The 16,369-nt window shown below is 43.4% G+C and overlaps 1 protein-coding gene across 2 annotated transcripts in view; it reads right to left on the bottom strand.

Annotated features, from left to right (window-relative positions):
* The window catches only part of FAM174A (family with sequence similarity 174 member A), a 32,225-nt gene extending 25,264 nt beyond the window's left edge, over window positions 1–6,961 (bottom strand). Inside the window, exon 1 of one of the 2 annotated variants that reach the window (XM_073344592.1) lies at window positions 6,524–6,961. In XM_073344592.1, the coding sequence (XP_073200693.1) occupies window positions 6,524–6,798 (275 nt within the window). In that variant the 5' untranslated portion in view covers window positions 6,799–6,961. The remainder of the gene's footprint in view (window positions 1–6,523) is intronic. The other variant, XM_073344593.1, reaches the window with a different exon arrangement.
* Between the last annotated feature and the right edge of the window lie 9,408 nt (window positions 6,962–16,369).

Here is a 16,369-nt window from a genome sequence, read left to right as displayed (position 1 = left end):
GCGGATAGGGAAAACTAATGTCAGAGAATACAGTCCAAGGTGCAAAATGCCAATTGTGCCAGACTACAGTTGAAAGAAAGCTTTAGGACTACTTAAGTAATTAGGTCACTCCTTAATGTACCTGAGTGTTCTGGATCTTATCAAAAAGAGATAATATTCCTTTTTAGAAGAGATGTTATATAATGTAATATACTGGTTAGCATACTGCTGAAGGGCTCAAATATTAACTTTGAAGCTTACATCTTTTAATGAACAATGATCAATCTATCACAAAAGTGAATCAACTTGGTATATGTTGAATCTTTAAGACATTTAGCAAGTTAAAGACTGCAAATCACACAGTGCAGCTCTGCACTGGATCATCTATGCAAGACTCACTCTTTGGTGACATAGGACAAACCAAAGGCATTAAACAGAAATAAATATTTAATTATGGGTTCTTCAGTCTAGCAGAGAAAGATATAACACAGGGGTAGGCAACCTATGGCAAGCGTGCCAAAGGCGACACGCAAGCTGATTTTCAGTGGCACTCACACTGCCTGGGTCCCGGCCGCCAGCCCCATTCAGCCCACTGCTGGCCCCGGATCCCAGAGGGCTCTGCTGCCAGCCTGGGGTCCCGGCTGCCGGCCCAGGGCTCTGCTCCTGGCCTCGGCCCAGGGCTCTGCAGCCACCCCCTGGGGTTGTGAGGGGTGCAGACAGTGGCAAGAACCTTAAAACTTGTTCCAGCGCCACTGGGATATTTTTAAGTCCTGATTTGCTGCTTACATCACTATCACGCCACGTGGAACAGCACACTGCATTTGACGTCGTGCGTGCTGTCTGTCGCAATCCCCCCCCCGAGAGGTACATTTGACAAAATGTCAGCTCCTAAGAAAGCAAAGTTAGATGTCTATTTATTTCAGCCTTCTTGGACAGAGACATCTGGATTTATTCAAAAGAAGGACCGTGCTGTTTGTGCTTTCTGTTGTGAAAATGTTGTTTGCCACACATCAAGTGTTTGACATTTTGAAACGAAGCACAAGAAAACCTTTCTTGATGAAGCAGACAAGACTGAATTAAAAAGGCAGTAGCAGGATATGAGAAGCAAAGCAGTGTTTTTAAATGCTTAAGTGTAAGTAAAAATCAAGCCACAGAAAGAAGTTACAAGATTGCACAGGGCATTGCAAAAAACGGAAAGCCGTTTACAGATGGGGAATATATATAAAAAGTTTTTTTCAGCAGTTCTGAGGTTTTGTTCAATGATTTGCCAAATAAAGATACGATCGTATCTAGAATAAAAGAACTGCCAGTCTCTGCCAGACCAGTTGAGAGACATGTAAGTGAAATGGAAGAAAACATTAACGAAAAGCAGACGACTGCATTAAAAGACACAGCAGTGTTGAGCGTTGCAGTTGATGAGAGCATGGATATATCGACGTTCCACGTTTGACAGCTTTTGCAAGATATTGTGCTTCCAATGAAATCCAAGAGGAACTTCATTGCCTAAAACCCCTGCATGGCGCAACAAAGGGGGAAGATATAATGGAAAGTTTTGTAAGCCATTTTGAAGAAGGAGGAATTCACATCAGAAAAATATTTTGTGAGACAACAGATGGTGCTTCTGCCATGGTCGGAAAACAGAAGGGGTTTGTGAAGTTACTTGGAGATCAAATTGGCTGCCCGGCAGTCAAATTTCACTTATCATCCATCAAGAAAACCTGTGTGCTAAAATTTCTAATTCAGAGCTTAATAATGTGATTAATACAGTGGTGCAAAGTGTGAATTTCCCTGTTGCTCTATCTGCTTTGACTCATGGTTTCAAGCACTGCTAGAAGAGATGGACAGTGCTTATAACGACACTTTACTTCACAGCAACATTCAGTGGCTAAGTCGTGGCACGGTTCTGGTGCACTTTATTAAACTGTTTTGATGCAATCAAGGCCCTTTTGTCAGAAAAAGGACAAAACTACCCTGAACTGGATGCTGACAAATGGCTGCGTAAGCTCATGTTTCTAACTGACATCACCACTCACCTAAACAAACTCCACCTCTGTCTCCAGGGTTCAGGACAAACGGTTCTAGATCTTTTTGAAGTCTGGAAGGTATTTGTTGTAAACCTAGCAGTTTTTTCCTTGGGATATTCGAACTTTGACTTTCCGCTACTTTTAACACATAAAAGAGCTATCGACACGTTCCACTGTCAGTGTCAATGAGATTGGAATGTACATGCAAGAACTGGAATCAGAATCTTCTGACAGATTTCAAGATTTTCAGCACTCTGGCCCAATGCTTTCTTTTCTAGTTAAACCTGAAAAGTTCAACGAAAGCGACTTGGATTTGTCTGTATTTCAGTGGATGGGTGTTGAAGATTTCAAAATGCAGTTCACTCAGTTAAAAAGCTCAGAATTGTGGACAGCAAAGTTTGGAGATCTGCGGAGTGCACTTGAAGCTACCGAGAGAGCTCATTGGGCCTCTATTCTGACCTGCTGACATCCTTGCCAGTGAAATTTAACTGTTTGAAGAAAATTGCGTTTGCAATGCTTTCCATATTTGGATCCACATTCCTGCAATGAACAGGTATTTTCACACATGAAATCTGTCCTGTCCCTCTCTGAGCTGGTTAACAACTGATCATTCAGAAGCCTGTGTGAAGCTTAAAGTATCCAAATACTTGCCAAACATTGGAAAACTCAGCAAGGAAAAGCAAGGGCAAGGATCACACTCAACTGATAAGATCTGAATTTTAATTTAATTTTAAATGAAGCTTCTTAAACATTTTAAAAACCTTATTTACTTTACATTAAACTATTACTGTGTTATATAACAGACTTGGAGAGAGACCTTCTAAAAATGTTAAAATGAATTACTGGCACGCAAAACCTTAAATTAGAGTGAATAAATGAAGACTTGGCACACCACCTCTGAAAGGTTGCCGACCCTTGATATAACATGATCCAATGGCTGGAAGTTGAAGCTAGACAAATTCAGACTGGAAATAAGGCTTACATTTTTAACTGTGAAAGTAATTAACCACTGGAACAATTTCTCAAGAGTGGTGGATTCTTCATCACTGGCAATTTTAAAATCAGGATTGGATGTCTGTGTAAAAGATACACTCTAGCAATAATCTGGGGGAAGTTCTATTGCCTGTGCTATACAGGAGGTAAGACTAGATGATCATAATGGCCCTTTCCAGCCTTGGAATCTATTAAACATATCAGACTGTATTTATGTATCTCTGTCTCTCATATGCACACGTTATCTTGAACGAAAACTGGTAACCCTATTTTAAATAAATATGCTGAACTCGCAAAATAGAGTAAAAAGGTGTTGCTCCAGGACTAAACTTGGTCATTTTTCTGATTTAGATTAATAGATTCTAAAGTCAGAAGGGACCCCTGTGATTATCTCCTACCAAACACAGGCCATAGAGCTTCCCTAAAATAATTCCTATTTGAACTACAGCATATCTTTCAGGAAAAAAAAAAAAATCCAATCTTGATTTAAAAACTGCCAATGATAGAGAATCTAATAGAACCCTTGGTAAATTGTTCTAATGGTTAACTACCGTGTCTGGTTTTAGGATACAGATCATCTTTAATTTAATGTAAAAAGAGTCTGAAAAATAATGACAAGTTAGCAATGAAGAGCAGCATTACTGGCATACAAAGGCAAGTCTACACTACAGCGCTACATTGGTGCAGCTGCACAGGGTGGATAAAAATCCATAATTTTTTTGATAAAATGCTTTTTGAGGAAAAAACTTACCTAAAGATAGTTTTAATTAAGTTATATTATAACTCAAAGATATCTCATCATGGAATAGGGATTATAAATTTTAATAGTATGAGACATCATGTAACGTTTAAGAAAAGTTTTGTAAATGAGTTCCAATAGTTCATGGATTAGGGACCCAATCTTATGGAGTTCCAGGGGCTTCTGTATAGATTATTTAGGTTAATCTTTCTATCTACCCAATAGGACTCAGTGCTCAGTCTAGAAGATACCATCAGAGATGCTTAGTTTTGCAGTTCTCAAATTGTGGATTTGTCTCTCCAAAGGGAATATGCTTATTAACAGCAAAAATGTTTTAAAATAAATAATATCTAGAGGTGAGAAATAACAGACCTCAACCCTACTGTCCCTTTGCAAATTTGTGTACACAGAGTCAATCCCTTACCTCTCTCTAAAAGTGCAAAGTTTCAAAAAGTTCAAGGAATAGAAGATTGTTGGAGGCAGAACAGATCCGGACAAGGAGAAGTCTGGAGATAAATGTAAGAAGCGAAGGTGTCAAGGTTCCTTCCCCACTCTGAACTTTAGGGTACAGACGTGGGGACCTGCATGAAAAAACCCCTTAGCTTATTTTTACCAGCTTAGGTCAAAACTTCCCTAAGGTACAAATTATTTTACCTTTTGTCCCTGGACCTTATTGCTGCCACCACCAAGCATCTAACAAAATATAACACGCAAAGAGCCCACTTGGACATGTCTTTCCCCCACAATCTCTCCAAGCCCTACACCCCCTTTCCTGGGGAAGGCTTGATAAAAATCCTCACCAATTTGCATAGGTGAACACAGACCCAAACCCTTGGATCTTAAGAACAAGGAAAAAGCAATCAGGTTCTTAAAAGAAGAATTTTAATTAAAGAAAAAGTAAAAGAATCACCTCTGGAAAATCAGGATGGTAAATACCTTACAGGGTAATCAGATTCAAAACATAGAGAATCCCTCTAGGCAAAACCTTAAGTTCCAAAAAGACACAAAAACAGGAATATACATTCCATTCAGCACAACTTATTTGATCAGCCATTTAAACAAAACAGAATCTAACGCATATCTAAGTAGATTGCTTATTAACCCTTTACAGGAGTTCTGACCTGCATTCCTGCTCTGGTCCCAGCAAAAGCAACACACAGACAGAGAGAACCCTTCCGCTCCCCTTCCCCCCCCCAGCTTTGTAAGTATCTAGTCTCCTCTTTGGTCATTTTGGTCAGGTGCCAGCGAGGTTGTCTTAGCTTCTTAACCTTTTACAGGTGAAAGGGTTTTTCCTCTGGCCAGGAGGGATTTAAAGGTGTTTACTCTTCCCTTTATAGTTATGACAGAAGGATATATGCTTGTTTTGTTAAAATAATATGTTTGTCACTGAAGAAAAAATTCTCGAATACATAACCATTGTTGTTTTAGTTAAATAAAACAATTTAAATGTCTGTCTGGTGATGTTCTCCTAATACAGCATGGCAAGAAAATCCTCCAAATATTAATGATTAACCTGTTGGAGATAGCTCACCTTCCAATGACTTCATAAACATCTGCTTCAATTACCTTTGGTAAATGAAATAACCAAACAATCATTCATTTTCTGATATAGCTGTAAATATAATCTGAAAAGTTTTCAAAATAAATCACTGTTTAAAAATGTATAGTTTGTACCTTCTAAAAATGAAACCTATATCTATCTCTGAGTTGTGAAGAATATGTATTAAGGTTATAACAACCAACAAGAATGCACTTTTATGTAGAAATCCATGATTAAATCGAGTCTTCCTAACAAGTGATTTAAATCATGATTTTAAATCAAATCCACCCTGCAGCTGCACCAATGCAGCTGCGCCACTGTAGCGTGTTTGGTGAAGACACTCTATGCCAACAGGAGAGCGTTCTCCCCTTGGCACAATCACTCCACCTCCACGAGAGGTAGAAGCTATGTCAGCAGGAGAGCATCTCCTACTGATATAGTGCCAGGGTGCTTAGGTCGCTGTAACTTGTCTTTTTCACATCCCTGAGTGATGTAAGTTATATTGACTTAAGTGGTAGGGTAGACCAGCCCCAAGTCTCAAAAGGCAAGTCAAGAATAAGCCATAGAGGACTTTTAAATCAATGTTTCTACACAGGGTCATTAAAAGTGAAGACAAGTAGACACATGCTTGAGTAGATACGCACAGAGGGGTTAACGTGGTCAAAACAACAAGTATTCTTACAGCAAGACTCTGAATGGGTGTAAAATGTGACACCCGTGCTTGGGGATTAATACTTGACATTGTATTTATGTTTAGGCATCTATAACTATGCAGTCAACATATTAGATTGGTACTTGACCTGTGACATTCAGTACAAGGGAGATGGTAAAGGACTGGTCCTCCCTAGAAAGCGCTGCCCAAAGTATCTGCCATCAGTAAGGCGGCAAAGCAGCTAAGGACCCGAAGGTGGTGGGCCCATGGGCGTGCAAGGCTAATGCCAGAGCAGTTTCTCCTGCACAGCACGCACAGCGCGAGGGGCCCGCGTCATACCCCGCGGGATGCCCCCGGGACAGGGTGTGCTGCTGGGCACGCCGTGTTTGGCTCCATAACCCCTCACCTGAGCGCTCATTAGCAACCCCCCCCCCCCACACACACACACACACACTACCCCACCCCGGCGTGTGCAGCGAGAAACCCTCGCACCCGGGCCCGGAGGCGGGACACTGCCGGGGAAGCGCGGAGCCCCGCGCCCGGCCAGGCCCAGAACCCGACAGGGCCCAGTTACACCCCCGCGCCCGGCCCCTCACCGCACGGTCCGGATCACGAAGTAGACGATGAGGGCGGCGCTGGCCACCACGAGCACCGCCAGGGCGCGCTGGGTCATGGGCTGGTTGCGCTCGGGCGGGGCGGACACGGCCAGGCTGCTGCTGCTGCTGCTGCCATTGCTGCTCCGCGTCGCCTCCCCGGGCGTGCCGCCTTGCGGGAGCGTCGAGCGGGTCTCGCTGATCGCCGCGGCAGCCTCCACGCACAGCGCGCCCAGCAGCAGCCGCAGCCCGGCCAGGAGCCAGCGCGGCGGCGGCATCGCGCCCCTTCCCTGCCCGGCCCGGGCACGGCCTCCCGCGGAAGCCGCCGCGGGCTAGGCGCGGCCGGGCCCTGTGGCAGAGGAAGCGGAAATTCTCATCACGGCTCCGCGTCCGGCCGGGCCGCCGCTGTTGCTATCAGGTGACCGAGGCGCGGCGCCCCAGGCCGAAACTGGGGTCGGCGCATGCGCGATTGCAGCTCAAGCCTGAGGGCGCGCGGCAGGGCGCGCGGCAGGGCGCGCGCGTGGGGCCTTGGGCAGGCTGGTTGCAGCTGGCCGTGGCGCTGGGCAGAAGCGGACTGCAGGCGGGAGTCAGGCGCCATGCCGGACTCCGCGGACGCAGGGACGAGAGTGTGAGCAAAAAGGGGGCTGCAATAGGGTGACCCACCCCAGACCCTGTGCTCTGGGATAAGGCAAGAGCTGGAGGTACCTGGATCCTGCCTGGCTGTCTTTGGCTCTCATCTCCTCCCCCAGTTGCACCATCCACCACCTAGGGAACAAGCCTCGCTGATCCTAGTGCAAGTACACGCCCGCTCGTAGCCCGTGGCTTCCCAAAGCACGAGCGCTGCTGCAGCCCAGATCTGGATCCATTCAGGTTTTGTCTCTCACTTCCAAGGCTCCTGGCAGGAACAGGGACCACGTGTATCAGCCCCTCCTACTGCGCCCGAAGCATTCCAGACCTTGAGTGTATGACAGTGCATGAGGCTGTGAAATAGATCCGGCACCTAGAGCAAGCTGGATCTTGGCAATTTTTGGCCCTAACCCCCACACTGTAAAGAAAAGAAACAAAACAATTAGAGCGGCTTCTAGTTCGTCATAAATATCTTCCTGCTTCCGAAGAAAAATGTGCCCTGTGAATAGGGTGGGTTTGCCAATTTTCTAATTGCATAAAACCAAACAATCTTGCCCTGCCCCTTTCCTGAGGCCCCGCTTTGCTTTCCGAGGATCCGCCCCTGCTCACACCATCCCTCCTCCTTCCATCGCTCATTCTCCCCCACCCTCACTCACTTTCATTGGGTTGAGGTGTAGGAGGGTGTGAGGGCTCTGGTTGGGGGGGTGGACTCCAGGGTGAGGCTAGAAATGAGGGGTTCAGGGTGCTAGAGGGGGCTCCTGGCAGGAAGTTGGGGTGCAGGATGGGGTGAGGGCTCCTGCTGGGGGTGTGAGCTCTGGAGTGGGGCCAGAAATGAGGGGTGCAGGAGGGAGCTCTGAGCTAGGGCAGGGGGTTGGGATGTGGGAGGGGGGGTGGGCTCTGGGGTGGGGCTGGGAGGTTTGGGGTGTAGGAGGGGGCTCAGGGCTAGGGCAGGGAGTTAGAGCATGGGAGGGGTGTGGGGTGCAGGCTCTGGGAGGCAGTTTCAGTCCAGGAGGGAACTCAGGGCTGGGGCAGAGGGTTGGGGTGCAGGTTCTAGGAGAGAGTTTGGGTGCGGGAGAGAGCTCAGGGGATTGGGGTGCAGGCTCTGGGAGGGAGTTAGGGTGTGGGAGGTGGTTCTGACCTGGGACAGGAGGTTGAGGTGTGGGAGGAGGTTCGGGGTGCAGGCTCTAGCTGAGGAACATTTACCTCGTGTGGCTCCTGGAAGCAGCCAGCATATCCAGCTCCTAGGCAGAGGGGCCAGGGAGCTCTGTGTGCTGAGCACGCCTGCAGGTGCCACTCCCGCAGCTCTCACTGGGAGCTGTGGAGTCAGTACTCGGGGTGGGGGCCACCTCTGCACCTAGGAACCAGACATGCTGGCCGCTTCTGGGAGCCACGTGGAGCCAGAACAGGCAGGGAGCCTGCCTTAGTCCCGCTGTGCCACCAACCAGACACCTGGCAATCTCGACCGGATGCCTAGTAACCCTACCTCTGACAAATTTTGGTCCAATAGCATTGGAAAAAATTACCAGCTGGTACCTAGCTCATGCTGGATCATGCCAGGTTTTAATCTCAATCTTCTGAATTCTACTATCTGAATAAAAAGTAATGTACGAAATCCTAATGACCTTAAATGCCTGTTGCAAAAGGTACAGAATTGCAAAAACAAGCTGGTTCCAGCGACTTCTTTTTCCCAGTCTCCCAAATCCTACCACCTAACTGAAGAAGTGCAGTTGTTTCAGTTCTTTTGGAAAAAAAACAGACCTCAATACAGCAATTACAATTTTGATTTTGCAAGAGAGCCATTTTCTGTTGGAAAAACACTGATGGAAAATTTCCAGCCTCTCTATCCCAGATATTTGCAGTCAAGAAGTGAAGGTAGAATTAACTTTTCAGAAATGAGAAATTAGGCAATGAGTAATAGTTTTCTGAGTCCTGACAAAACTATAGAGTACTTTCTGATGGACCTCTATTAGTAGGGTTTTCATAGACTCTCTACTTTTTTTCCCCAACAGCCACAGATTTCATGAATCAGTCTCATTTAGTGGCTTTGATTTCCTTCTGTACATTTTTAGGGCTTCCTGAATGTGCCAGAATCTGGAGTGGAGAGTGTTGTTGTCAGTCTGGATTTTTCTGGTCAAACAGGAGCAAGAACATGTATTTCTATTTTAACAGTACAATTTGGAGACTATGAGCCAAAATAATTTAAAATCCAGCAGGCTTCAGGAATTGCAAATATCTTTGTGGTGCTACTGTGTTTGGTTGTTTGTTTGTTTGTTTGTTTTTTCTCCACAACAGAACATGTGGCTTCCACAAAATCAATATTTTCTAGTGTTTTTTTTTATTTTTCCAAGGTTTTTTTATGTTGAGAAAAATGAAACTAATAATTTAATTTCAGCTAAGGTTGTCCCATATTGAAACATTTTGGTTCGTTCAGACAAAGAGAAACATTTACTTTCAGACCAATTTGACATTAAACTGTCTGCCTGAATTGCTGGGGCAGCTGACCGGAGCTGTAGTTCAGGTGCCTCATTGTACCCATTTTCTCCTATTGTCTGGACTCCCTTGCCAGACTACATCTTCCATGATGCATTGCAGCGGCATTATGGTCTCCCTCTGACAGAACTGCCAGAGTGCATCATGGGTGTCCGTGACTGCAGTGCATCACTGAAATTTTTTGAAACTTTTAATTCCACCCAAATTAATATTTCAGCATTGTGTCCTGGTTTTAAAATGTACACAAATGTAGAAATATTGGAATTTCCTACAGGATATAAATTTTGATTTTTGATTACCTCTAATCTTGGACCCTGTGACCCTGTGTACAAGAAATATGACCATTTGTATCACTGCTGTTACCACTGTTATACAATTACCATAAATCTTATACAAAGTGTGTCATGTAAAGTTTCAATGGAAACCTTATTTGCTAAGTACTGTTATCCTGTTTTACATGTATCATCTTTGTATCTGACGTTATGAATATTGGCTGTGTGCTTGTATCTTAAACCTGTGTTTTGTTTCTGGGTGACACCCTCCAGATACAATTACATCAAGGTTAGACAGCTGTGTATCGATAGGCCATCAAGGACTCTCAGCTCTCACAATGGGCTGTTGAAAAAAGCTCATCTCACCCAGATAGCTCTTCCTGAGGATGCTTCAGACAACGAGGAGCCAATGGCCACCCCCTGTTATTCAGCAAACCATGTAAGGACATGTAATATACTCTTGTGACCCTGGACTCCATCTTGGGCCAGTAATTTTCCACAGACAGGGGCTGTGGGCTTTGTTTGGGACAGCAAACTTCCATCCACATGACAAAGGATATAAAAGACCTTTGAGACCCTTCCATCTTGCCTCTTTTTGCTCTAATTCTCTGGACTGTGGATTTACAACTAAAAGGAGCGTCTTGAACTCTGGGCTGAGGACCTTCCAATCTTTTGGAAGTTACCAGAGAAACTTTAGAAGACAGCAGTCTATTCCATCATTGCTACAAATCTGATATAAGGACTTTGCAATCATATATATAGTTGTATATTATCTACTAACCATTTAAAACTCTCCCCTTTTATTAATAAATCTTTAGTTAGTTTACTAAGGATTGGCTGACAGCATAGTTTTTGGATAAGATCTGAAATACATACTATATGAGGGTAAGTGTCTAATCCTCTGGGATTGGTAGAACATTATGTATGGTGAATTAGGTTTTCAATAACCGTCTGAGACCTGTTTATCTGGTTGGGAGTCAAGGGCTAGAATGCCTAAAAGGGACTGTGTTTGGCTTCTGGTTAGCCAGTATGGTACTGCAAAAGCTCTTTTGTTACTGGCTTGATGAATCTACTTATAGAATAAACCACCAGGGGGATTTTTTGCCATATTTTCTGAAGTCTGCCCTGAAAATGGCATTCTCAGTCTGACCCTTCCAGGAACCCAGTCACAGATCTCTCTCAGGCACGTTTCAGGTAACATATGGCATACAGACTGTCTAGCTCATGCTGGTGGATTATCTCTTTTATGGCCAAGGATCATACAACTATACTCACATTATTGGATCACTCCATAGTATTCCTTTCAGTTGTTTGTAGAATGCTGCTCTCCAATAACATAAGGCTGTACCAGAGTTTAATGGAAATAATCCAAAATGGCTTTGATCGTTCATCGAAGATTGATTCTAGAGCAGTGGTGGGCAACCTGCGGCCAGTCAGGGCAATCTGATGGTGAGCCATGGGACAGTTTGTTTACATTGACCATCCACAGGCATGGCCGCCCGCGCCGCTTTCCGCAACTCCCAACGGGAATAGTGAACCGCGGCCACTGGGAGCAGCAGGCGGCCATGCCTGCGGACGGTCAATGTAAACAAACTGTCTTGTGGCTCACTAGCAGATTACCCTGACAGGCCGCAGGTTGCACACCACTGTTCTAGAGGGTCATCATGGGGAACTGCTCCCTTTGCCTCCAGAGTTCCAAAAGGCTCAACCCTCTCTTCTCTTATTTAACACCTACACCAAGCTGCTAGAGTATAAATGTGTTTATGCCAGCAACATGCTGATGGCAAGCAAACCCAATTATCCTTTGTATTAAATGTTGAGCAGCATCTCCAATATATTCCAGTGGCTGAGTAAAGAATAATTGGGTGAAGCAAAACCTAAGAAAGGTGAAGATGATAATAGTACGTAAAGGGAAGCACTTGATTAAATTGTTTATACTGTGTATTATAGAGGCTGAGATGACTAGTTTTCCAAATAGATTAAAATTATCTAATTGGATTAAGATAATTTAAATAAAATTTATAATTAATTATTTTGATCTGGAGGGATTGGGGAAGGAAATTTACATTTCTATTTAAACCTATTAATTGTACTCTAGTATGATTTAATATTATTTGTATAGATACAAAATGACTGTCCCAGGTTCATTGCCAGGGAGTTGGTGTGGATTCTAGCAGGGTCCCTATTGACAGAAAGACTTTTGAGGTGGAGAATTTGCAGTGACAGAAAGCAGCCACTACTTTCTCCTCATTTGGGAGGCCCAGAAGTGTGCAACACAGACTTAAAAACAGCTAGGGAGGACAGGGGATATGCTATTTTAATGTATCTTAGACATCTCGTCCACTGGGGCTTTTTTGGCAGCCACAATTTTGAGATGTTTTCCTAAACAGAAACCCTGAGGGAGAGAAGGTGGAAATACTGCCTGTCTTTCCTCAGGGTGAATCCCCCAAGGGCATGTGCTGGTGACAAGACATGTAATTTACCGTGCCAGTCTGAGTAAATCTATCCTGCTGATTCTAAATATTATGCTGTCACATTTTGGGGTGCAATTCAGACCAGTGAAAAGTTGTGTTACTGCCTGCCTTGTAACCCTGGGTTACAGTGCTCTGCTGCGGTGGCTCACAGCCCAGACACCAACAGCCCACAGAGAAGGATGCAGTTTCCTTAGCATCTGTGTGCTGTGGAGCCCCGGTTCAGCACTCTGACCGCAGCAGCCTGCCAGCAACACAACCTTCACCTGCTGTAATTACTATATTCAGGGCAATCCCAATAAACTCCTCGTCCTAAATTTCCCCAAAACCCTCAGCCCTGAAGTGTACAGCCTTCTTCTGGAACACTCAGAGAAGTAAAAAGATTTATTGCTTCTTTAAAGAGACAAAAGCACAGCTTACTACCTTAACTGGAGTTAACAAAAATTTCAGTCCAAACACAGCATTGGCTTGATTTAGATTAACAGCAAAACAATTTTAAGAACAAAAAGAGAGATTTTCAGTGAGTTCTAGTACAAAGGACAAAGACAAAACGGTTACAAGCAAATAAAAGTAAAACATGCTTTCTAGTGGCTAAGACTTAACAAGCCACAACCTTGTTCAAGGTAGCTTTCGTACTGATCTTTTTCTTTCCAGCCACAGCTGACTCTCTCAGTCAGGACCTTCTACAGAAGTACAAGGTTCTGGTTTCCCTTGTTTACTTAGGTGAAAGATCTTTGCCTAAGCATGTTTCTCACCTATATTCAGTTCCCAGAGACTTCCACCCCCTTGATCAAAAGACGCATCTTTCTCAACTTGCAAGAGCTCTGGCCCCTTGTGTCTGTCCAGTGATGGATGCCAAGATGGCTGCTTCTCTCATCTTATATCTTAGCAAGCTCACTGTTTTGGTCCCAAGATGCAAGATGATCTCATGCTGTTCTTCCTCTCCCATGGACTTCCCATCCCCCTGCTGATTCATATGTAAATGGGGTTTCCACTGTTTGTGGTCACACTTTGCTTATTTTCACTGGGAGAAAAGAATATATCTGCCTTCCCTCCAGTCTGGAGAGAACTGTTTATCTCCCTTTGTTTGGTCACTGACTTTAAAGCATAATATTAGTGATTAGCCATAATTCCTTATTTAGTGTTAATACATACCTTTCAAATTATATTAATGACCATTGTGTCATTAGCTTTCATAAAAGCCCTTACTTGATACACTTTTATAATACAGTACTATTGTATACACGTAGTTGATTCAATTGCTTATCATTTGAGGTTCACCCCCAGTCTTTGTAGTTAAGAGGCTATCTCCCCCCTCAGTAGGTTGATGGCTTTGTTTACCTCTTATGTAAATGTGCCTTCATTATTTCTGCCTGACTACCAAGCTTGCCAGACAAACAAATACACATTCCATTGTCTAAGGCAGATTGGGCTTACACTTTGCTTACCAAACACATATTAAGAACGTAATTCTAACACATATCCATAATTCTTTGTACACACACCACACATACCTCATGCAATAATATTAATGACCAGCGAATCACCAGTTTTCCAGTAATATATTATATGCCACCTTTTGGGTATATATCAGTGTGCTAGGTATAGTGAGCACATCAGGCCTGACATGAGTTTCAGACACAGAGTAGTGAGCCATAAATGGGCCTCTTTGTCACATATACACTGTCTGGAAGCATTATTAAATTTATGGAGTGACACCACCAAAGGTAATGTCGTCTAGCTGTGAGGTAGCAGAAAGATGATAACTGGGTGGGAAGAACTCATATTTAAAGTCTCACAAAAGTAAGAATTGTAATTTGTAAGTAAATTCCTCTCTGTGTGTCAGAAGGGTAGTCTGTTTAAGGCACTAATAACCACCTTTCAAGTGGTTAGTTAAAGTATAGCTGAATTGCAGTTGTGAATTCAAACAAGAACACTGGAGCTTAGACAGGGGATAAGGATGCCTAACATAGTTATTTCACTAACTGCAACAATACAACTTAAGATCCAGCAGGACCAGTGTTGAATAACTGGAATGCTCCTTGAACTTATAGATGACAAATCTGGCAATGTTACAGTAAACTAGATTAATAATTAAAAATAATAATTGCAAAACTGTTAAACTGATTGCTAATGAAATCTTTGCAGTTTGATTCCCCCCGCCCTCCCCAGAAATGAACAGTCTTGACATTTTTAACATTCAGATATCTGGAGAATCCAGGGCTGACAAATGGTCACAGTATATTTGAATGAGATTTAAGAAACTTACAAGTGAAATTTTTAATGTCTCATTGAAACACATTGCAAATTCCTTCATTGCCGAGTTGAGATAAAACTGGTTTAAAGCTGAAATGTGTGAAAGTTGGAGGTAGGTTTGAGAGCTAAATATGAAGTTAGCCAAGTTTGTAAGCTTGTTAGAAATACTGATTTATTGCTTGGGAGCTGAAGAAAGAAAATGAGCAGTAAACAAAATGATGTCATTTAGCAATTATTCTAGCATACACAGTTTTTGAAAGGAATGTCCTGGGTTTATATTCCTCCCTTCACTGTGTAAATTGTAGAACGCATCTTGCCTACAATGGAAACAGAACTTTCACTTTAATATGTCTTAACTCCAAAGAGTGACAGATCTTGAGTGCCAGTAAAAGACCTTGAGACTGCTAAATTATCCATTAAAATTAATGGAACTTTCTTTACTTTTGGGGAAAAGCAAAATTAGGCATTTTTTTTTTCAATTCTGCAAAATAGGGTCTTAGAGAGGAATTGTAAGAACTGAGAAATTAAATTGCAGATCATTATGTGTCTGTCAAGGATGTCTGGGTAGGGGGGCCTTTCATCAGGAAATGAAGTGATAACTCAGAGCGAGACAGTTAGGAACTCTGAAATGCTGTATGTTCTAGCTCTTTTCACCATTTCTGCTAGTTTAGCTACAACTTCACTGTGTGCTTTTTAGATACCATCAGATACGGAGGGCATTATGTGGAAGACATCTACTCTTGGCTCTGCCCTGTCAGTCTGTGGAACTGGACCCCTATGAAGTCAACACTGACAGCCTGGCTTCCCATACTTGTGCATACCTTACCACCATCCGTCCAAAGAGAAGCAGCAGTAATACAAGAGTACGACTGCACGATAATGAACCCAGACTTGCCCATCTATGAAGACTGCCAGTATCACCTGAGATGCTTCCTTAAGTCCAAGAACCTCTTCTGATTAGCAGCCAAAGCTTTCAAAACCTCCAGACTGTCATGAAAAGACATGTGGCAGAGGCTGTGGAAAAATAGTGGGGATAAGAATCAAGACCTGATCACAGATCCTACAGACCCAGTACCTGGCTTTTCCAGGTCACATCAAATATGGATCACAGCAAACTGCATCAGAACCTCATATGAGTGTTGTAATTATCTACTACACACATGGAAAAATGAAGGACAGCCCAATATGCGAATGTGGAGAAGACATTCAAACCATGAAATGTCTAGCAAACCATTGCCCTCTAACATCCTTCTTTGGAGGGACAACCTTGATTCATTCCATCACTGGAAGCCATGGAATGGATGTCAAATTTGGGTGTCAACCCTGAATTTGCTTTTCAAGTTGCCAAATGAATGAAAAAGAAGAATGAAGTCCCTACAAAGCAGCTTACATGGGACGATACAAAATGAGGAAGTGTACTGTGGAGATAGCACTCTAATCCATGCCTCTACATTCAGTTAGGATTTGCAGATGCAGGCTCCCCTCATAGGAAGAAATATTAGGCTGTGAAATAGCAGCATGAAATTCTACAGGTATTTCATCCAAGTTTTAACCATGATTATTTTATAATATCTCTCTAAGTTGCCATGGCTTCAGCCACATATACTGGATTCTCATAATGCAGCTAATGTTTTTCATCTGACTGCATTATACACCTGAGGACATTTTTGCCAAAGAGAGGAGCAATAGGCAATGTAATTAACTATTCTTTACAAAAAAAGGAAACAATATAT

Source organism: Lepidochelys kempii, chromosome 5 (assembly GCF_965140285.1).
Source record: "Lepidochelys kempii isolate rLepKem1 chromosome 5, rLepKem1.hap1, whole genome shotgun sequence".
Lineage (NCBI taxonomy): Eukaryota > Metazoa > Chordata > Testudines > Cheloniidae > Lepidochelys > Lepidochelys kempii.
The sequence above is the reverse complement of the archived record's forward strand: the minus strand, read 5'-3'. Positions and strand labels throughout refer to the sequence as shown.